This window comes from Laccaria bicolor, genomic scaffold, assembly GCF_000143565.1.
Source record: "Laccaria bicolor S238N-H82 LACBIscaffold_10 genomic scaffold, whole genome shotgun sequence".
NCBI lineage: Eukaryota > Fungi > Basidiomycota > Agaricomycetes > Agaricales > Hydnangiaceae > Laccaria > Laccaria bicolor.
The window spans coordinates 1,351,179-1,373,325 of NW_001889881.1; the positions used below are offsets into that span (position 1 = coordinate 1,351,179).

A 22,147-nucleotide genomic window follows, 5' to 3' on the forward strand; every position below is an offset into this window, starting at 1 on the left:
GCACCGGAATCGTATAAATAATATCTATTCAGATGTATAGAAATATACAATGTATTTGACTTTGATGGCTATGCAGCAGCACCTATTAACCCAAGGTTGCCTACTTGAGCTATCTGCTTCACAACAGATAGGATTTCAGCTTAGATTTGCAGAGACAAAATCATCGATTAGTATGTGGCTTTAATCCTACGAGTCCAGAATTTTAATTACTACCCCTTAACTATGTTAAAATGCCCATTTTCAAGGCTATCTCGGCACATGGGCCACAAATAAAATTTCTGGACTCGTAGATCGATTGTAATTTAAATTCTAAGTAAAATCCTCCTACAAATCATGTTCATATGTGCAGCGGTTGAAAAGTTATTAACCAATCTCTCCATAGTGCCAAATTTGGCAGGGAAAACAGGCTGATTGCGCATTTTTGGAGCAATAACTACAATTCTTACATGGAAAACTCTCTCGGTGGATTCATTCACTTAATTCCATCAAACCCATTGTAAAAAATATATTGAATTGGTGTTGTGGAAAGTACAAACTCTATGTCTCAAGAAATTGGCTGTGTGATACTGTCACGTGGCATGTCACTGGTCATCACACTTAGCAGGGATTGTGCACCACCACAATTAGGCACAGCAATCAGGTAGCAATGCCACCAGGCACGCTGATCGAGTCTTGACGCTCACCCGCAGTGCCACACGTCCTTCCTCTCATCCTCCATCTAGTCCAGTATGAGCTCCGTTTCTGCCAATGCGAATGTCAATCATGCAACGTCCGGCCCCATTCAAGACGCTTTGGATGGTCAGGCAGGGGATTTGATGGTGAGCAAGACGGACGGGAGCCTCCGTGAATTTGTTTAAATGATCGTCTAGACAGGATCGGATAAGGGGCCACGTTATCGTACGTCGCGCTACAATGTCTCTCCAGCCTACCCCTCACCTTCTGTACACGAGCAGTATACTACCGCTTGTACACCAGGGAGGGTGCGATCGCCACGAGCAAGCCAATCTACGCAAATGACCCGTTCATCGGCCGAACGCTTCCAAAGCTGATTACACCACCACATATGGCAAGGAATGTGATAAACCACCTGTGCGGAATCGAAGGGTTTTCCGTGGACACCGTCGGCAGTCTCTTCGAATCGCTTTCAAGTCAGACGGCAATCGAGGAGTCGACTCGCCTCTCATTGAAAGGCCATGACGGTCCGGGCGCCTCGGAGGATGACCCTATGGCTCTAGTCGTTGGGATTTGGGATGTTACAAATCGATCAGCGGCTGGCGGAGAACATTCGAAGGATCTGCCTGACACTGATTCACATAAGCCTCATTACGGTATGTGGAGGGTGTACTTCAGTTCTGCTACAATGTTACTATTCAAGTTTCAGTTCACTATCACATTTATGACAAAGACGGTGCAATACCATCGAAGACCTCCTTCAATCCAGACGATAAGTCATTAGGCCGCATCGACACTCTTTCCATAGCGCCACCTCATACTGTCGCTTCCGTCAAAGCCCGGATTGTCAAAGCTGAAGGCGTTGCATCAGCTCAAAAAATCCAGTTGTTCGAAGACATGATGGACGATGAGGTATTGATGAATGATAGTAGTATGATATCTCTCTTTGCGCAGACGTATCCAGGTTCTGGAGAACACGAGCCTCTGGCGATTGTTTGCGGCGGAGTCGACGAAACGGGTATAATTGCGCAGAGCTCCCAAGAGCCTCAAAGACGAAGCAAAGTTTCGTTTTTGAAACGACTCACGACTGGTTGGAGTAAGTGGTATCATTGGGAGATTTGAGCCGATTCTTACACCGAACACAGAGAAAACTAGAGAGCCATAAGGAAGGGGTGGAGGAATTCGATGGAGCGATACCGAGATGAGTTTCAAAGGTGATGGGGAAGGGGTCCAATAATTTACCACAGACCCACATATAAAATCAGAAGGTAACGGGATCTACGGGCGAAGAATGCGTTAAAGGCTAAGAAACATATGCTGTCACCCACTGGTTTGAACGACTATCAATGAACCATTTCATAAATATGAGGGTTCAAGGCTTCGAAAGGCGATTGCTCACAAGCTTTCCTTCCGGCAGAATTAATCGCCATAATATAGCCGTCATAACGCCTCTCTTGCAACTATCTTGGAGTGTCAGTAAGACCTTGATAAATGACAGGGTGGACAAGAAAGTTACCGCCACTATAGAGGGTCGCAGTAATTGCGACACCATCTGTGACCAATACCTCATTCTTTTTACCAGGTGTTAGGAGAGTACAAGAGAACACCGCTCACTCCACGGCACATATGCTGTAATTCGCGTTTCGGTTCCCTGGTTCCAAGACTTACCTCTCCGCAGAGTACCACAATCAACTCGTCTCCGTATAACCTGGATAGGTTTGCACAGAGCAAGACACAGGGTTATCGTCGCTCATCAGCACCTCACCGTCCATATCATCGGATAGTCCGATCCCCCCGCTCATGCACTCAGCCTTGACAATCCAAGAATTAAGGGAAATGACGGTGTGAGGAGCCGTGATAAGGGGAATGACGACGCGACGCAAAGTGTCATCGTCTGGATCAAAAGGAGTCCTTGAAGGCATTGCACCCTCTTTCTTGTAAACGCGACAATAGACTAAACAAAAATCTTCAATATCATTCATGGGAGGAAACGTCTAGTGTTTCGTACGTACCTTGACAAGGCTCGCGCAGCACCACATCAGGCAATTTCCCAAATCGTACCTTCTCTGTTGATCGCTTCTCAGCCAGCCCAAAGCTGTTTGTGTTGATTGCGCCGTATATGCGGTAGTGACCTGATTGTGGGTAAACGAAACAGAAAGGCGAGTTTTATCGAACAGAGCGCACAGTAGCGAGGCCCTTTTACTTGATGCTGCCTGTGAAGAAGATGAGGGATATAGCTTTAAAAGAATGGCCTTAGAACCACTACTTCAAACCGATGGACCTTCTCCGTCTTGACCGTCCGAGGGGCCCTGACCTGGGGGTCGTGCATAATGTTGCTGTGGGTCAAGCGAAACGGAGCTCAGATTACTGAGGTGAAGAGTGGGGTTTGGGCGTTTGTCGTTGATTCCAGGGTTTAAAAACCCAGATCCAACTGGTGATCGCGGTTGTGGTCTAAGCTACCACCACCAGATGGAAATTAAAATGATGAGTTCAGCTTTCAACACCTTTACAAAGTCACCAACCTGCAATTGACCGTCAAGCGCAACGCGCCACTGGAATTTGAAGGCATTGGGACAAATTTTGAAAAAATTACGAAGTGCGATTTGAACTTAATTGTAAGAGCTAGCTCAGTCAACAACAGCGCAGCCTTCAAATTTGCTTCTTTCCGTTTCTAAAACAACTTTTCTTCTGAGTGATGGGTTCAACCTTCCGGAGAAGTTGATGATTTGAAGGGACATGACGGCTTGGATGAGACGGCGAGAACCATACTGCGTGTGATTTCTTCGGCGTGTATTAGTCGGTCCGAAGTTACAGTTATTTACGAAAGCGTACCTGCCAGTTGCGAGCTCGTTTTGATTTAAATATCACGAGCCTGCAGTAATTGTTTCAGTACCTGGTCTGACTAGGTAAAAGGTTCGAAAACCTCGTTGCCTAAGAGATTGCTAAGAGATGGTGAGCGTTGCGCGTGAGATACAGCGGAATCTCACGCTTGTATGCTATCGACCATGCCTGTATTGCAACGAAAATGCCGATTCTGCTGCGCTGCACAAAACTCCATGGTCTGATGATGGATTCGTTGACTTTTAGTTGGACACGCGGTGAAGGGTTCTTACCTTTCCTGTTTACGGTATGCCGAGGGCGATATCGTGACGAATCGGTCGTGGGGATACTATTTCACACATGATAAAGAGGACATCATTGATTTAACAATGCCCAAGCGTTCCTCAATGATGGATAGAGTCACTTACGCTGAATTGGCCTGCATCTGGGAGGACGCGATCTTTTTGAGGCGTTTTGCTGCCACCGACGTGAGCTTAGAATGGAGCCAGGTTATCATGGCAATTCATTCACAACGAGTAGGTTGTGTACGCTAAAAAATCAGGCAACGGCTTAGGCGGTAGCGCGGTGTTTGTGTGTCGTTTTCCACGGATACATCATTTCCAAGAAACCTTGGATCCACTCCTTCTCGGTCAATGACATGGGGGTTACGAGAAACCGTCAGACTCGCGTCTCCTTGAGAAAGTGGCCTGAGTCGAATCATAAATCCAGATGAAAAGAAGGAGAGAACAGACACACCTTTACTACCTGCCTGACCTTCACCTCTTGCTTTTCGGTATCTTCTTTGACCGTACATCGCAGGTTCCTTTCGCCCTCAGACTTTGCGGTGTTTCAGCTTGTAGATTTCAGAAAGAAAAATGTTGGGAAAATGGATGGCACGCGACGCGTCATTTGGTAACTTCGCATGCGTCACGCGTCTGTCACAACTGTCACAGTGCGTGACGGAGAAAATTTCGGCACCTTCTAGTACTACACTGCCTACGGAGCGCCCTTTGAAAATGACCACCTCTTCTTCCCAAAATTTCACTGTGCACGCACATCTGTCAGCTTTCTAAAAAATTAAAAGGCTGACCCTCGACGCCAAAGTACCAAAAACGGCTCTAGTGCGCACTTACATATGGATATTCTATCATTACGACGGGATGGAGTCTCGTGTTGCCACCTGGCGGCGCCTACGAGAAGCACGCAGCTTGTACAGAAAGCTATTGTGCCATCTGTCTCTGCGGTAAACCACCCTCTCTCGGACTACTAGCTCGTCAACGCCGATTTCCCGCGTCGCTTTCGAATTCCATCAATGTCTGTGGGCAGACATCTATCTTATCGTAGAGTTCATCTCGCTTGAGCTTTGGTGACTTCAATCCCCTATGATTCCGTCCGTAATCAACTCACAGAACGATCTATTCTCTCCGAATTTACCCGTCATGGTCCATGGATCCCGTTCTCACAACAGGGAAAAATTCAAAAACTTAGAGCCGGCTTTTTCTACCCGTTACCCCAACTTCCCTCTTGCCAGTCTCGAGCTCAACGACCACCGTTACGTCCTTAGTGCAGCTGGCGTGCAACAAATTTCTAGATCCTGCATTGGATTCTCTGCGGTTCTACCTAGATTCAATGTTGCCCCTCTTGAGATTATTCCCATAGCTGAAGTTGATAAATGGAAAACATGTGAGTCGCAACATTTCTCATCACCACGATAGGCTAAAAATCCGGTTGGCACCCTATGCTTTTACCTGCTAAAATCTCTGCGTACCATCCGTTGAAGAACCTTTTTTTCACTCCTATCTAATCTGCCTAGGAAGCAACCTTCGAGAATCAGCTGCGTGTTCCACAGTTTATCACGCAACTCTTTCCCGATGCCGCCGTAGACTTGCGTCGCACGTCCAACTCAACGGCGACTAGCTTTTGGGGAAATTTTCAAGCTACTGTATAGTTATGTCAAGAGGTTAGAAAGTGCACAGTTGTTTTCACCGTTAATCGTCATAAAGGCATCTCTAGATATTCTTGTTGCATATTTTCGTTCATGCGGCTCTGCAATTGGTATACGCATCGGGGGAAAAAAGGCGCAAACATGTCAGGAAGTGGAACAAAGCGTTTTTCAACACGGCGAAAGACAACTTGTGTGTGTAACAGATGCTAAGTTTCTCTCGACCCTGGACGACCAACTGGGATATCAAAAAAAAAAAAGAAGATACTTGAGAGGGTTGAGGGTAAACGGGACGGTTTGCTTGACGTGCAGTGTCGAATTGCTCCAAAAGCGGAAGAGGTATCTCACGACAAGACGTGAAATCAGCGATCTCACTGGAGTAAAGAAACACCACTACAACAGAGCAGGGATGTTTAATTGCATTGCCGCAGCTTATAACGATCCTGATCTATCATCACCTCAGTCCTGCTTTCCCCCGTAGCGTTCTCCTGTTCCCCTCCCCTCTAAACATTCACTATGCCCGACTGGAAATCAGCCGCTGAAATCCAGAAAGATGCAGTGGCCTTTGGCAAACTTGTGCATGCTCTGTTGGGATTATACGCGTGCGTTTGATCATATACTTCCACGACACCCCTAACCACGATCATAAATATATTAGATATGAATGGTTTCTGACACTTGATTTTGACCTGGATTTTCTGCGGGGGAAAAGAAGGTTCCGGTGGCCAATGGTGTGCAAATACCTCCTCAAACTATCCGTTCTTAACACAAAGGCATTTAGATCTTCTATTTCGCCAACAGATATCTTCTCCTTTTCGCGTTGATAGGCATATAAGGAATTGCGACTTTCTTCAGCTATCATCTCACTGATGGTACTTTGATAATGACAAGCGTGATTTCTTTGGACGTCACTGCGGAAGTTCAGTGTCAAGTACTCTATACTTTCAACCAGATCGCAGGAAACGCCGCTATGGGGCTAGCGAGTATCAATCTTTCTATCCGAACGTTCGTTGTGTCCTTCATCATTTTTCGCTGGTAATTGATTAGCGTTTAAGCATGGCGATCTGGTCACAAAATAAATATATTATTGGCTTCCTCATTCTTATGACCTTTGGACATTGGTCGTTGATTCTTCAAGGCAAGGATTCCAGTTTGAACTATATGTTCTTTTCTGATTTTTAATCTTCGTCAGGAGTCCAACTTCGAGCAACCTGGGTTGATAGTGTTGGATGCGTTATCACCCAGACTAACAACACCGTCCTCGCAGCGACCTTCATTTATTCGATGTGCTTCGATTTCATAGTTCTCCTCCTGAGCACCTACAAACTCATTGGCGTGAACTGCAAGACAGTAAATATTGTCGGTCAAAGTCGCCTTGTCCAAATGTTATTCGAAGATGGCTTGATCTTCTTTATGATTGCGTCAGTCAAAATCGCAGCATACCTATGGCAAACACTCATATTTCTCCTTAGCTTCCTTGTTAACCTATGCGCGACAACGTTAATTTTGAAAAATCTCAACCAGGTCATGACAATTATTTTTAATGTGCCGGCAGTTGTCGCCGCCTCCGTTTGTTCTTTTAGATCTCCCATGCTGCCATGACTGCTCTGACCAGACCATCACTTCAGATTGTCGCGTGCCGCGCAGTTCGTCGTTTAACAAACTTCGGCCTCACAGGCGGTCTCGAAGTTTAGTAGGTATTTTCCTCTTGCTTGCTACGCGTCTCGAGTATAAATATTTTCTACTGCAGTGGGTCCTCTAGCGCCGTCAGTGGTGCGGCTGGAACTAGAAGTATTCAGCCCGCTATCGACCATCGTAGAAGTGGTCTGAAGTCAGGCGTCCACATTCAAGTGCGTGTCCGTGAAATTCAATTTAGTTCATTGACTTACTCGACCACAGATGGAAACATTCACTCATAAAGAAGGCTCTCTCACGTTCGCCAAGCAGAAGGATCGGAACGGTAGCGAAACCGACGTTGAGCCTGAGCTCGACATCGAAGCCAAAGGAAGTCTGTAACTTGGCCCTTTATCCACACGACGCAACTTTTGCCAATCATCCTATCTGTCCGGAATATGACAAAATGACTCTATATGGCCCCGATAATGACCTACAAAAAATGTACGGATAAAAATTAATTTAATTCACTGAACTATTTGACACTCTGATAATCGAAGACCGAAGGTTCGTTTCTGCCTGCCTATCCATGAAAAAATACCTTTATCCCTTACTACGCGTACATCGGCGGTGTAACTGTAGCATCACTCTAGCCCAGACTTTGCCCTCGTGGGACTGGAGTCCAAGAAATCGGCCTTTTTGTGAACCCCTTCCCTGTGATGGGATGCGGAAGATGCGGGCCGTTTGACCAATGCGGGGAAACTCCGGAGCAGGGTCGTTGAGTGACATTGAGCAAAGCCACACAAGGCGTTAAATACTTACTCACGAACATGACTTTTGCTCATTTTCTTCTCGGTGAAAAGAATCCACAGTTCAACATACTCAGAACCAGGGGGTGTTTCGAAAAGTACAAGCCAATCAATATCGTCAAAAGGGAAAAGGGGGAGCACCCATATTTAAAATTTCTCAATGAAACGAGATATCTACTTTCAAAAGTTCAGGACAGCCGTGAGTAAAATTACGCTCACCACGCTTCTGACCTTCGGGTGCCAATGAGTCTAGAAAGGCGAAGTCCATTTGTATGATAGAGAGGGGCATCCTGGTGGGATACATTAATACTTCTCCTCCGATCTGTCAAAGGGAGTCGAGCCAATGAAACTGCGCGTTTGCGAAAACTACATACGATATATACGTACGCAAAAGAAATTGGGATAAAACTCGAATATACCAACACATATGCGACACTGACATAAAATTACTAAGCTAACGCAAGTGAAACGTAGATAATGCAGAAGTGGTCTTGGGAAATTTTCCTTTACATAACTGTATCATCCAAAGGTTACGGAGGGGGATATTCACACTGACGTCGTAAATAAGGTCTAAATAAGGAAATAATTACACTCTCTTCAACGTTGCCGTCAAACGCTCTCCCAATGTTTCTTGCTCATTTTTTAGTTGGCGAAAGTTGGCGCGCGCACCACCAGCGACTTTTTGCAACGGTATAGTCAAATTATCGGAGCCATAGCATGGAAAGGGGTTTGGCTAGAATTGACGGTTCCCTAAGGCTACAGTAACCACTCTGCTTAAGTTAAAAAAAGTTGTTTTAGAGTGTTGTTGATAAATGTTTAAGATTAACCTACTTTTTGATTTTAGGTCTTTTAGGCTGGAATTTCGGGGATTATCTTATTTTCTCTTTCTCGATAGTTTGTCGGTCCGAACGCCGGCGCTGTTCCCCGTCGCTCTTGTTTTTTCAAAGAAATATTCGAAGATGGCTTCTTTCTGAAATAGAAAGTAAAAAAAAGGTGCTGATGCAATCATGCGCCATAAGGACGATCGCCAGGGTGAGCAAGGGCTTCTGTTTTGACTTGTTGATCAAAAGCTTGCGTCAGCTTCGGGCTCCACTTTTATTCATCCGAGTCATCCGCCCAACATCCGCCTGTCTCGGTCCGTATCCTCTACCCTGTGTCCTCTCTTCTCAGGATATTCAACTTGAAATTATGCCGTCATACTCGTCAACTGAGCAACCAACCGCCTCTTCCGCAAATCCCGACCTCACCACGTCTTGCAGGCTCCTTCTTACAACCTCATGAAGAACTCGGGCCGCATACCTACACACAGGTGATCTCTTTCTTTTTGTACTCATGAGGAAACGCTGACATTCACGCAGTACTCCAACCATCATGTGGTTCCACTCAAAGATAGCAACGACAGGGGGGCTGAGGAGGACAGGAGTGATAATCGACGTCAAAGCGGTGATGACGACCAGCTGAGGCTACGACGAAAGAAGAGAGAGGAAGGGTTCAACAAGGAAAAGGGATTCCACAGGAAGGGACACGAATTTACCGAGACGCAGCCCAGGGATGATGGGGTTTATGGTGAGCTTTTTCACCCTTGGCTGTGGCCTGTCGATTCATCTTGTTATCACTCAGAAAGCAGAGGTTTCAAATTCTTCCCACAACGAGGCGATGCCTGAGAAATTGCAGTTGGGAAGTCCCACAGAGTTGTGGACGATGAATTTCGGAGGATAAGAGCGAGACTGAGAAAGCGGAACGATGCGTATTACGGACTAGTGTAGGTCATCTAGGCCACTTTGGATTCGGTTATTGACATTGCATATTCTACATCTCAAGAATTTCGACGAGGAATCACAATTCCACTGCGGAGAATCGTCCATCAAAAGCTGGAAAATGTTAAGAAACGGTGAGTGATCCTCCAGTTCACATCAACATGGTCAGTCGGACAGAACGAGTGGATGAGCTGATGATGCTTGCACAGATGGTGATACCGCGGCGAGGGCAGCGACAGTCAACGGTCACTAACTACAATGCAAGCCGACCATCTTGAGCATCACTAAACGCCTCTTATCGAGTGAGCAAGAGGTGCACCTTGCCTAGGGCAGTCACGAGTCAACGACCTCCCTCCATCCGTGAGAGGGAAACGGCGGTGAACGCGGTTGCACGCGAGGACTCAGGCGGGAGAGGGGGGTAGTAACAAGGTAGTGGAATGGGGGGGGGAGGAGGAGGGGGGGATAAATCACTCAACAACGAACATTGTCTTTGCTCATTGAATGGTGAGCTGGTGTTGGGAATGAATAAAGTCAAACCCGAAAGTTATTCATCAATCCACACGGACTGTTTCGACTTGCCAACTGAGTGGTCGGATGGAGAGGGAAGCGGAGTATGTCGATTGTTATCCGAGCGCAGAGGTCAGTCTTGCGTTGGACGCGAACAAAGCTTAGGCTCACCTCTCGGTCACTTCGAAGCACAGGTTTAGCCCCTCACATAGTGACCAATCATCGTCGTCAGAGCGTCCGACACATCGTCCAACTACCAACTACAAGTCTACAGCCAAACGGAGCGAGCGTGTCAATCATGGGAGCTGGCTATGGCCAGTTGAATGCGAGGGGCATAGGAGAATCGTTCCTGCTGGTAACGCGTGGACGTCCGAGGGTCGTTCTACATGGAATCGACTGGATACAGCTGAGAGCATCATTGACAATATGCTGTGCGACGCTACAGGTCCGTACCGTGCAAGGATTCAATTGGAATGGCTATGGCTCACTGGAGTGAGTAGGCCGGTGATTGTTCGTCTATGAGGAAGCCTCAGTATTTGTTACGCACATCGCCCGAAAATATCCCAATAACCCGACATACCAACTACGGCCCCGGGATCTTATGTTCTCTCCAACTTTAGTGAAAGTTACTGCGTGTTGAAGGTAAGAATAATATTTGTAGCGGATTCATGAAGAACATGTGCGTAATCAAAACAACATTCTTCAACCGCTGCTTCAATCTTACTCCTTGATTACTTATAACCATGTAGCGAGTTCCCTGTAAGCCTTACATGGCACACGGTCACCAATGCGATCTAAGAAGAACAATCGGACTTGGATATTAATTGAACAGGTGTCTCCCGTCTTCCCCAATTTGGCTTTGAAGCGCGATATCAAATTCCACTACCTTTGCCGTCATGCCTTCAGTTGTATCTTCCGGTTTTCTGTGATATAGACAGATCAAAGACTCGACATGATGACGGGCAATGGTCCCAGTTCGTTGTTGGCCTTGCGAATCTTCGCCAGAAATATTGATGAGAATCAGATCAAAACGCCAACTTTGCGGAAGGACTCCCACATTAAATTTTCCATTCCTCCATTCGGAACGCGTAGTGAGCTTCAGTCGCTGCTGATGGGTCACGTCCGGCATGGAATACTCGAGCCCATCAATCTCAAGTATACTCAGATCCGTATTCACTTGTACATATTCCAGGACAAAAGTTTTGGGATTTCAAATGACGAATGTGAGCCATTGCCAGATATCATATAATGTGGGACGACCCCTTTCTGACGTCCGCTACGTCAAGGACTCACACAATATTTGACCGGGGAAACGAATTTTCAAGGAGACTGGCGTCTTAGAGCAAATTATTGGGGCTCCCGGGAAATATCCGGGCGAAAAAAGTTAATCAAAGTACATTACAGCACAATCATCCTCACTATCAACTATTTCCGTCGAAAACTTGAAAGCAATAATGGTACTTTGGGATAGCCACGGAAAGTATTCAGGAATCTTGTGTAACTTTTCGCGGAACGCTAAATCATCCTCACCCACATACCGACATGTAGAAATTTTGATATCAATGTGAAGCGAAACCCGACGAAGCATAGGAAATCCGTCGGCAAGTACGGTGTCAAGCCGCCCCCATTTTGTACGGTCTGTGGTGCATTGTTTGTCAGTCCAGGTGAAGACGTTCAGGGTGATTTCTTCGATTACGTTGAGTCCCGCAAATTGAGCGAGCTCCTCGCAAAGACCGCACAGGGGGTCTTTGAAACTTGGTTTGATTCCCAACACGACATGAAGTCTTCTTAACGTTGACAAGGAGGATTTGTTCATCCAAGCAACCAGATCTTCGCATCCGTCTTCCAGATATGTCACTAGAAGCATTAACATCAATCCCCAGTGTAAAACGAATTTCGGCGTGCATACCTCGATAGTGTAGAATTTCAAGCTCTTCCGAGGCTTGTAGCAATGTTTTCCTCCCTTCAAAGTAGTCCTTGAAGCGCGCATGAATATTCAACTCCTTGAGGTTACTGAAGTCGAGCATTGGAACGCCGGTGGAACGTTTGGCATGAAAAACTTTCGTGACAAAAGGGTCATCGGCACAATCGAAAGTGAACGACTTTATATGAGGGACGGGATCCAAGGTAGTATACTCCTCATCGTTATCACATTTTGTGGCGGCAGTAAGACCAAGTGAGTTTATTGCGAGGTCGGTGAGAGTGATGCAGGGAATGAGTGCGGTGACTGGAAAGTTCCAGAATAAGGAAATTCGCACACACGTCAATGAGTGTGAATGAATGAGACGTAGTAATACTTCTTGCATCGGTGAACGCAATGTGTTCCAGTGGGCACCAGAACCATCAAGCTCCAAGGTCTGAACTGGATGGAGTTTTTCCAGTACGCGAACGTTGTCATCCCCCTCGTCGTTATGGTCGATCTCATAGACAAGATTTCGAACATAGTGTGCAATATCTGCGTTTTTGTCGAGAAGAAGCCTCAGTGATTTAAGCATGCGTGAGCGATGGCCACGAGCATGATGGCGAGTGAGGCTGATGGTCCGATAGATGTGTTGGCGACACAATGGCAGAAGCGATTGGCATGTCTGCGAGCACGCTTTCAAGGAGGGTAGATCGTCCTGAAGAACATCGATGATCTCTTTGACGGTTTCCAGAGGAAAGTCAGCGAAGGACGTCATGGTGAAGGCTTGGTGAAGGCAGGAAGCACAGCACTTGAGATGAGATTACATCAGCAAGGCCATTGATTAATGATTGATCGTCATCTCTACTACTTACAAGTCCGTTCACCAAAGAAGACGTATGGAATCACGGACGGTGTCGTTGTCGACCCACAAAGAACTCAACGCTAACGACTTCTTCAGCAACACCGACTTGCTCTTGAAAATATTTGATTATCTTTTGTGGGATAACGATGACGAGCTAAACTCGGACAACGCAATAGCGTGCAAGCATGCCCTAGCGCAGGCAGCAGTGACATGCAAAACTTTTCTCGAACCCGCCCTAGATCGCCTCTGGTGCACCCTCGATGCTCTCTTCCCACTGCTCAAACTCCTCCCATCATTCATACAATGTGAAGGAACATACGCGAGTCACTCCGCGCATCATCTCAATTTGAGCTCCCGCAAACTCGTATCAGGTCCTTCGAGGACCAACCGACTGGTCACGCTTCGAGTTCTACGCCAAACGCGTTAAAAACTTCAGCTACATCCGTGACCCAGACCACCTCGACATAGCCCTACACGTCTACTTCCGCATCGCCCAACTTCGAGCCTCACCCATCCTCTTCCCCTCCCTCCAACACATCCGCTGTCCATCCATCAGCTCAAACGATTTCCTGATCTCCGGCATATGTCTCTTTCTCTCCCCGTCTTTGGTAGCAGTGGAGATGGGGGTGATTACAATTTACAAGTGTGGAAGATAAATTGTGTGGCACCCTTTTGTTTACGCTTTTGAATGATGGTGCGGAGTTGGTGAAGATTATACTGAGGGGAGAGGGGCTGGGGAAGGAGACAATGTCGCTAATACCTCGTTTTGGGAGGCTGAGGGTATTGGAACTTGGAGGTATGGGCAAATCTCTGAGATTGCCGTCGTTGGAACGCGTTGGGGCACTGTCGGCGCTTACAGGCCTCGAAGTGGACTTTATAAACTCACCAATACCCCCCTTGGCGAATACCGTAGGCTTCAGACACCTAAGGAGTCTATGCATCTCCGCATCGCTCCCATTCATCCAATCGTTCGCTGTCAACATATCAACGGACCAACTAGACACCTTTGTCTGCCTTTCACCTCCTGAACCAGGGTTCGACATGAAACTCTTGGTTGAGGACGTCGTTTCGCGCTGGTCTAGCTCCTTACGATGTTTCGGGCTCAGACTAACACCGGAGGACACGGAGGCGGAAGAGTTACCTCTCGACACGTTAAAGCCTTTATTCCCTTTACAGAACCTCCGCACGCTCAGTCTACGTGGATACCTTATGGACATCAGCGATGACCTGATAAAAGAGTGGGCGAAGACCTGGCCAAACTTGAACGACCTCCTCCTCCCGTTCCTCCCTCCCACTCGTGTGCGGCCGAGGATGAAGTCTCTTTGAGTCCTAGTGGAAAGTTGTCCCAAGCTTACGGAACTGCGGATACCCCTGGACACGAGCGACATACAGGCTGTACAACCCTTTTTGTCATCGAGGAAACCATTATATCCACAGCTCAAACATGAACTGAAGACGCTCACGATTGCATTGGTAGTAGACGATTGGGATGCGCGGGACGCTTTTCTTATTGGACGGTACTTGGATGGTTTGTTCCCAGGTTTGAAGTGCGTGCGTTCGTATGAGGGACATGAGGACGAGCGGTGGGTACAGGTGAATGAGTTGGTGAGGTTTGCGCAGACGGTTAGGGCGGAGACGATTGCTAGTTGTCGGGGGCAGTGATTGGGAATGGATATTGTACTGAAGTCTTTATGTCTTCCTACGCTAACACCACTTTTCGTAACAAACGGCCTACTCACGATTATAGATTTTAGGAAGAACTGTGGAACTTGACAACGAATCTGGCTACGTTGATGTGGAGAGCCGATATCATCTAGGAGTGCAGCGGTTGCACCTCACTGGCAGCCTGCAGGCCTAGCACTTCTACGTGCTTCTGGGCCCTTAGAGGCCGATTCTTTGTCTGGGGGTAATTGGCCTGAGAGGGGGCTACGGTAGGCGGGAGCGCCGCGGTTCAATTTGATTTCTGATTTCTTGGTGGTGATGGAGCCCTAACCCGAACCTATGTGCAGATTTTGACCCATAAAGTAGGTCACGTGACCTACACGTAGAGTATTTGGTTGATTATCTTTTCCACTTACAGATGCATCGCCGCGCGCAAGGGGAGACACACACACAGAGATGAGGAGAACTACACATCATGTGAGAAGCAACACACCAGGTAACAATGTGTTGTTCTCAAGTCGTTCTTCGAGATTTCGCTTGGATTTCGCATTTTCGCACATAAATTCGAAACTCCTGTCAGAGTTTTCTAATTCGGCATCTCAACCGGTTCTAACTTGTTGTGGACGTTCCTATCAAAATTGCCGTCATAATTAAGAGCAACCAAAGAGTTTTTGGTTACAATTTTGGTCCCATCCAGGGTGGCAACCTGGTTGCAACAGGTGGCAACGGGAGTTCCGGCGTGATTGTAGCCAATTTTGGGCTAAAAAATGGAAAAATAAAGAACTTTCAATGGTTAGCACTGGTTAGAATGCCGATTCAATGCCGTCCCAATTTCGGCTGGTTGTGACAAAAGAAATAAATCTCCGACACCGCCACAAGTTACGAGTGTGATGATCCCATGTCACCTGTCACGACCGCTTTCTCATCACCACCACCGCCATTTGCTTGCCTGTGCCCCACCTTTCGCAGCCTCTTCCTGCCCACCTTGCACCCTCGCTATGACCGACAAGGACCAAGAAAACGGTCGCGGGCCCCTTCAGGTGAGCTCCCACTCTGTTCAGCCCCATATTTGCTAACAGCCCACCACCATCACCTCCCACCTCACTGCCCTGGCAAACGCCCACCAGGGCAAAGCCAGGGCGCTCCTCCCACCTCGCCCCACGTTGGCTGTGTCGACCCGACCACACATACCTCGCTTCAAATGTGACGAGAACCGGTCCACCATGTGCCACGGCAAACACGACCACCACCCACATCGACCCCCCTCGCAAACGCAACCCTTGGATTACAACTAACCGCCCATGAGAACACCCGAAGACCCACAAAACTGCCATCTACCCACGCCGACGGAATCAGCCCACGAAAATGCCCCTACAGACAGAATCTGGCCCATCGACGAGGACCCACACTTGGTGAAACAACAGGGGATACAGCACCTACCGTGCAGCCAGGTGTGTACCCCATGCCTCCCCACTAACCAGCCCTGCGAAAACGCCGGCACCCTCTGCGATGAGGCCACCACCGCGTCCCACTCGACCACGGCCGCCTGGTCCACATGTTGACTCCCAGATGCGCCCAAACTCGGCTGTCGACAGTGAGGCCTGGAGGATTCTTGGTGGTACATTCCAGGGTCTCGAACTCCCTCTCTTAGAATTTAAGTATAATTTGATGTATAGTAGTTTAAGGAATAAAATTTATAATCCTGTTAAATCGTGTACAGTGCCTGTCATCACTTCTCCACCTCCCTCGGCATGAGCTGAGAAAACTTTAGTGAAATTTTTCCTTTTTATCTCATGAAAAGAGGTCAAAATCTGCACATAGGTTCGGGTTAGGGCTCCATCACCGCGGTTCAACCCAGAAATCAGAAATCAAATTTCGAAATTGAACTGCGGCGCTCCCGCCTACTGTAGGGGGCCTTCCTAAGCACTGATGGCGGTGATGGCTAAAAATATACTTGCTTCGAATCATCAATTTTCTTAGATTGCGATCTCTAGCTCTAACAGTGCTCGATGAAAGTGCTCCTCGCACTCTGGCCGCTCCTGGCGGTCCCTGCGCTGGGGGACTTAGATATTTCAGTTGTCCATTGCAAATATCATGTGTGCTTTCACTCTTTCCTTCTTTTCTTAGCTTTCCCGCTGCAGACACTCCCCAACGATGCGACTAAGCAAGTCGCGTGCCCAACAGCCTGCCACCAAGGGCTTCGGGCGAGTCTTCCGTAGTCCAAAAAAGCGACGCGACAGTCGTAAAACCTCAACACAGGTCACGTATCTCGGACAAGCAGATAAACTTCGTCGCACGCAGGAAGTTCTGGCCAGACTTCTGGCAGACCCTGGGGAGGAGGAAGACGATGAAGGGGGAGATGACTGTGAGGGAAGCATGGAGGTTCCAGGAGATCTGGGCAATTCAGGGTCGGGCTTCGCTTGGGGGGAAGGGGACGGGGACGGGGACGGGGATGACTTCTCCATGCCAGATAATGGGATGGATGTGGACTTGTGTCCTAGCACCCCTCAAAAATCCGATCCGATACCACCAAAGACGCCCATTCCTGCAAAAGTACGACACACTGGCCCAGATGCAGAGGCCAACCTCCTTTACCAGCAGTGGCAGGCTCTCATTCCCCGCCTCGTGTCCCTGTTCCTTTCCTTCATCTCAGCTACCCATGGAAAAAAGACCTTTCCCCTCGATGGGGTTCATTCAACATGTCTCAAAGGGGACGTATGCGTCGTGAAATCCAGAAAAGTCCTTTGTCTTTTTTTTGATCGTACGTGCCACATCGTCTTCTCAACAAGCCATTCTCATACATCCTTCTGGCAGATTTTGACACTTTTGAGGTCACTAGTTGCGAATGTCAGGACATTATGGAAACCCTCATCCTTCATGGTCTCTTTCCGACATTGCCCACCCAACCCCGGATGGCTGTATCCATTATTCTCATACAACACTACAACGCTCTTTTTGAACGTGCATGCGATGCTGTATACGCATATTCTCATGCTGTCAACCTAGTTTATGGATGCTGAGGATTTGTTCACCACAACTATTAGGTTCTCCATCTGATGCTTATCACCCACCCTTTTTTCTTACAAACTCTTCATTTCAGGGGGAGATCGTTCAGGATGCCTTCCGTCGAGGCCTAGGTCATGCCATTCAGTGGTATGACAGCCTGCAAGTTCAGATTGAACAAGAACTCGAAGCAGTGACTGTGGCTGGTGACGCTGCCACTCCTTGCTCCTCAGAAACCAACCCGGATACCATCACCACCCCTGAGGCACCCATACCCAAACAGTTGACCCCTGATTACAGTCTAGCAGAACCTCCTCTGTCCCTTGTCGAGTTGACTCCTGATGACAGCCCACCTGAACCTCCTGTGCCCCTTGTCGAGTGCGCGAGGGTTCTACAGCAATGCTGTCCAGCTTGCTTTGGATTGCGGACGTTTGGGTGTTCGGGAGCAATGTATGTACCATTACTACCATGTTGCAGGCTATGCTGACCAGGATGTTCCCAGAGGTGCTGATTTCATTGTCGCCACTGATGGCAATTTCAGCCAACACCACAGAAAAGATGCGGGCGATTGTCCTGAGTTCTACAGGCCAGAATACTTTCTTACCAAGGCGTATGTTGACAATGTTGGAAAACGCATCACGGAGGCGCGGGGCCAGCCTCCCCAAGCTTGCAAAGCTGCCAAAGTACCAGATGAAGCAGTGGACGAATGTGAAGATGGGCATGACTCCAGCAGTGGGTCGACCATCAAAACGAATATGGATCACTATGACAATGGAGGAGTGATGGCTCTTGTTTGCCGCCATGATGCCCCCCTCTTCCTCGCCAACATTGACACTCCTGGTGAGCAGCAAAAGTACGTGGTTTCCCTCATAGAACATCTGTTTTCCCTTCTGCCTCCAACAGCCACGGTGACCATTCTCTATGATGTTGCGTGTGTTCTTGATCGCAGCCTTAACTTGGTAAGTGCACCACTACATTCACACATCTCTTCCTCACCACAAGCCAGTTTGACATACTTCCCGAAAGCCTCACCAGTTGTGCTGACTTTGGCACCAGTGCCATGCATGCCTATGTTCATCAGTGGTCGTGCCAACTCATCTACAACCCACGTATTCAAGAAGGACCTGGCCTTTCTGATGGGGAGGGCATGGAGCATTTTTGGTCCCGTTTACGCAAAATGATCGGTGTGACTCAGGTTTCAGCAGTACAATATCCATGAATACTAACCTTCCTGAGCTTATCGACCTTTCCACAGCGACGACGACACATCTGGATGCTTGATCGTCAATCCCGTTCCATAGGAGCTGAGCTATGGGATGACCTTGGTGATTGGATCCGGCGGAGACTCAAGACCATCGCAACTGAAGAAAATGAGGCGCGGAAGATTTTGAGCAAATGCGGTGTACCAGTGAGCGAGTTACGGACTCAGTGGGGGTTACAGAAAGCAGCCTAGCTTTCTATCTGTGCTCGTTAGTCACCAAGCCATTCTATCTCTCAAATTTTCTAATTCTAAAGCACCAGATGCCCCTGCCCATCTCAAGAAGGAACTGGATGCCGTGCTTAAGCTCCAAACCACCATCGACACCACCGATGACGCCATTTCTCACCTGGCCGATTGATTCTCGAAATCCACATTAAGCAGCTTAGCTAGAACTCAAGAGTGTTTGAAGGAGAAGGTTGAACAACTCTATGCATCGTTAAACATTCAGGACTCATTCCCTGAACTCGAGGATATCGACCTGGACTTTGTAAAACTCTTGGTGCTAGCACGCGATCTCAAAATAAACATCTGCAAGCGGGCCATTGGGAGTTTTTTTGAGTGGGATCGGTTGGATCAAGCCGCTGGGGGACGTCAACATGCTATCGGTTCATTTTGGTGTGTTGTATCTATGTGTTGTATCTAATACACCGCGACAGGCACAAAGATTCACCAAAACACGCGAAATGCGATTGCGAAACACAAGCCAGCTCTTCTCAGGGCTATTCGAAAATTCAACAACTACTGTGAACAACTAGCTGCAATGTACCGACCTGATTGGGAGCTGCCACTCCCAGATGCTCTCCCTGTCAAACTCAATGACTTGCGCAACAGCCCGTTGCTCATGGAGGACATTTGGATCACTCGTACCGCGCTGGAGGTTCCACGTTGGCTTGAGGAAGTCGAGGTTCGGGTGGGAATACGAGCAATGTTAAAGCTCAATCACTGCTTGGAGGAACACCGTCGATTAGGCGTTGAGGCGGACAATCTTTGCCACTGGTTTGGACAGGAGCTCCTCGCCCTTGAAACAGCCGTGTTGTCACCTTCCAGTGAGTCTTTCCCCTCCAACGAGAATAAAATTATTAACCCTTGGTAGACCAAACTATCCAGACACTTCTCAAGAGCCATCGTGACACAAGTGGCTACCATCTTTATCATAAAACTAAGGCACTTGCCTGTAGAGCTGTGTGTATAAGTCCACAAGTTTTATGAAAGGCCTTTCATAGGTGTGTCCTGTGTCATTCTTTCTCATAAAGGCTATGTTCTTTTCATAAAATGTAGGCAAAGACCACAGGACCCTTTCATAACATTTCTTAGGAGCTTTCATAATTATTATCATGCACTTTCTATGAATTTTTCATTGAAGCTGTTCAGTTCTTTCATTGTACTTTTCATAATTAAACCTGTGTGCTTTCAATAGGTATTTCATTCACTGGGTTAGGTGTATTCATTGCCTTTTTCATAATTAATGCTGTGCGCTTTCATTGAATATTTCATTAGGAATATTGGATGCTTTCATTGCTTTTTTCATAATTAATGTTGTGCAATTTCAATAAATATCTCATTCCCTATGTCAGGTGTATTCATTGCCTCTTTCATAATTAATGCTGTGCGCTTTCATTGAATATTTCATTAGGAATATTGGATGCTTTCATTGTACTTTTCATAATTAATGTTGTGCAATTTCAATAAATATCTCATTCCCTAGGTCAGGTGTATTCATTGCCTCTTTCATAATTAATGCTGTGCGCTTTCATTGAATATTTCATTAGGAATATTGGATGCTTTCATTGTACTTTTCATAATTAATGTTGTGCAATTTCAATAAATATCTCATTCCCTAGGTCAGGTGTATTCATTGCCTCTTTCATAATTAATGCTGTGCGCTTTCATTGAATATTTCATTAGGAATATTGGATGCTTTCATTGTACTTTTCATAATTAATGTTGTGCAATTTCAATAAATATCTCATTCCCTAGGTCAGGTGTATTCATTGCCTCTTTCATAATTAATGCTGTGCGCTTTCATTGAATATTTCATTAGGAATATTGGATGCTTTCATTGTACTTTTCATAATTAATGTTGTGCAATTTCAATAAATATCTCATTCCCTAGGTCAGGTGTATTCATTGCCTCTTTCATAATTAATGCTGTGCGCTTTCATTGAATATTTCATTAGGAATATTGGATGCTTTCATTGTACTTTTCATAATTAATGTTGTGCAATTTCAATAAATATCTCATTCCCTAGGTCAGGTGTATTCATTGCCTCTTTCATAATTAATGCTGTGCGCTTTCATTGAATATTTCATTAGAAATATTGGATGCTTTCATTGTACTTTTCATAATTAATGTTGTGCAATTTCAATAAATATCTCATTCCCTAGGTCAGGTGTATTCATTGCCTCTTTCATAATTAATGCTTTGCGCTTTCATTGAATATTTCATTAGAAATATTGGATGCTTTCATTGTACTTTTCATAATTAATGTTGTGCAATTTCAATAAATATCTCATTCCCTAGGTCATATTATGGTCTATCCAATGGGTCATTGGGAGGGTGGTCACATGACCAATTTCCAAAAATGGTAAAAAAAACAAAAGTTGTAGCTCTTTACCATAGCTTCCTGAATCAGTTGGAATTATGTCCTAAAGTGCTTCCATTGTGGAGATATGAGGTAAAAGGTTTTCAAAAGCGCCGCGTTTTTTTTTGTTTTTTGCATTTTTCTACGTGAAAAGAACACTAAACAACATGATTTCAACAGATTTAGAAAGCTAAGAGAAGGGGCTACAACTATTGTATCGTGGGAAATTTCTCCCAAAAAGGAAGGTACATGCCCTAAAAGGGTAATTGACACTGACAGACTACAAAAGATTGCTGATATACTACAAAAGTAAGTTATAGCCTACAAAGTTTACTAATAGACTACAAAAGTTGGACATAGACCACAAAGGTCAGACAAAGACTACAAAAGTTAATAGTGTCCGCTTTTTGAGACTACAAAAGTTAGTAGTGTCTATTTTTTCAGACTACAATGGTTTGTAGTGTCCGCTTTTTGAGACTACAAAAGTTAGTAGTGTCTATTTTTTCGGACTACAATGGTTTGTAGTGTCCACTTTTTGAGACTACAAAAGTTAGTAGTGTCTGCTTTTTTGGACTACAATGGTTTGTAGTGTCCACTTTTTGAGACTACAATGATTTGTAGTGTCCGCTTTTTGAGACTACAAAAGTTAGTAGTGTCTGCTTTTTTGGACTACAATGGTTTGTAGTGTCCGGTTTTTTCATTACAAAAGTTAATAGTGTCCGCTTTTACAAAAGTTAGTAGTGTCTGCATTTT

The 22,147-nt window shown here is 46.4% G+C and overlaps 8 protein-coding genes across 8 annotated transcripts; 5 read left to right on the top strand and 3 right to left on the bottom strand.

The window, feature by feature from the left end:
• Positions 1–728: 728 nt before the first annotated feature.
• Positions 729–1,837, top strand: LACBIDRAFT_294112 (uncharacterized protein; the record flags this gene model as incomplete). The annotated part of the gene is made up of 6 exons (XM_001880300.1): positions 729–818; positions 870–897; positions 954–1,328; positions 1,382–1,584; positions 1,627–1,768; positions 1,818–1,837. The coding sequence occupies 6 exons, from the start codon at positions 729–731 to the stop codon at positions 1,835–1,837; spliced, it is 858 nt and encodes a 285-aa protein (XP_001880335.1).
• Positions 1,838–2,360: 523 nt separating this feature from the next.
• On the bottom strand, positions 2,361–4,933 carry LACBIDRAFT_326693 (uncharacterized protein; the record flags this gene model as incomplete). The annotated part of the gene is made up of 10 exons (XM_001880530.1): positions 2,361–2,626; positions 2,685–2,804; positions 2,954–3,128; positions 3,195–3,224; positions 3,505–3,544; positions 3,786–3,841; positions 3,921–3,985; positions 4,471–4,536; positions 4,626–4,682; positions 4,900–4,933. 10 exons carry the CDS (start codon positions 4,931–4,933, stop codon positions 2,361–2,363), a joined length of 909 nt encoding a protein of 302 aa, XP_001880565.1.
• A 1,017-nt stretch (positions 4,934–5,950) lies between these two features.
• LACBIDRAFT_296731 (uncharacterized protein) lies at positions 5,951–6,269 on the top strand (the record flags this gene model as incomplete). Its single annotated transcript, XM_001880301.1, has 3 exons — positions 5,951–6,036; positions 6,093–6,165; positions 6,216–6,269. 3 exons carry the CDS (start codon positions 5,951–5,953, stop codon positions 6,267–6,269), a joined length of 213 nt encoding a protein of 70 aa, XP_001880336.1.
• A 48-nt stretch (positions 6,270–6,317) lies between these two features.
• Positions 6,318–7,450, top strand: LACBIDRAFT_296732 (uncharacterized protein; the record flags this gene model as incomplete). The annotated part of the gene is made up of 7 exons (XM_001880302.1): positions 6,318–6,439; positions 6,490–6,572; positions 6,627–6,855; positions 6,907–7,003; positions 7,063–7,127; positions 7,185–7,284; positions 7,334–7,450. 7 exons carry the CDS (start codon positions 6,318–6,320, stop codon positions 7,448–7,450), a joined length of 813 nt encoding a protein of 270 aa, XP_001880337.1.
• A 1,414-nt stretch (positions 7,451–8,864) lies between these two features.
• On the top strand, positions 8,865–11,135 carry LACBIDRAFT_326695 (uncharacterized protein; the record flags this gene model as incomplete). The annotated part of the gene is made up of 9 exons (XM_001880303.1): positions 8,865–8,889; positions 8,928–9,166; positions 9,216–9,346; positions 9,624–9,748; positions 10,146–10,253; positions 10,354–10,613; positions 10,783–10,800; positions 10,871–10,880; positions 10,954–11,135. The coding sequence occupies 9 exons, from the start codon at positions 8,865–8,867 to the stop codon at positions 11,133–11,135; spliced, it is 1,098 nt and encodes a 365-aa protein (XP_001880338.1).
• A 370-nt stretch (positions 11,136–11,505) lies between these two features.
• Positions 11,506–12,799, bottom strand: LACBIDRAFT_296734 (uncharacterized protein; the record flags this gene model as incomplete). The annotated part of the gene is made up of 2 exons (XM_001880531.1): positions 11,506–11,978; positions 12,031–12,799. The coding sequence occupies 2 exons, from the start codon at positions 12,797–12,799 to the stop codon at positions 11,506–11,508; spliced, it is 1,242 nt and encodes a 413-aa protein (XP_001880566.1).
• A 1,303-nt stretch (positions 12,800–14,102) lies between these two features.
• LACBIDRAFT_326697 (uncharacterized protein) lies at positions 14,103–16,172 on the bottom strand (the record flags this gene model as incomplete). The annotated part of the gene is given in 11 exon segments (XM_001880532.1): positions 14,103–14,215; positions 14,242–14,257; positions 14,277–14,279; positions 14,350–14,617; positions 14,726–14,874; positions 14,965–15,014; positions 15,042–15,121; positions 15,228–15,308; positions 15,533–15,812; positions 15,845–15,984; positions 16,027–16,172. The coding sequence occupies 11 exon segments, from the start codon at positions 16,170–16,172 to the stop codon at positions 14,103–14,105; spliced, it is 1,326 nt and encodes a 441-aa protein (XP_001880567.1).
• A 530-nt stretch (positions 16,173–16,702) lies between these two features.
• On the top strand, positions 16,703–19,905 carry LACBIDRAFT_296736 (uncharacterized protein; the record flags this gene model as incomplete). Its single annotated transcript, XM_001880304.1, has 9 exons — positions 16,703–17,309; positions 17,363–17,544; positions 17,649–18,001; positions 18,054–18,510; positions 18,558–18,755; positions 18,807–18,963; positions 19,073–19,146; positions 19,213–19,417; positions 19,469–19,905. The coding sequence occupies 9 exons, from the start codon at positions 16,703–16,705 to the stop codon at positions 19,903–19,905; spliced, it is 2,670 nt and encodes an 889-aa protein (XP_001880339.1).
• Between the last annotated feature and the right edge of the window lie 2,242 nt (positions 19,906–22,147).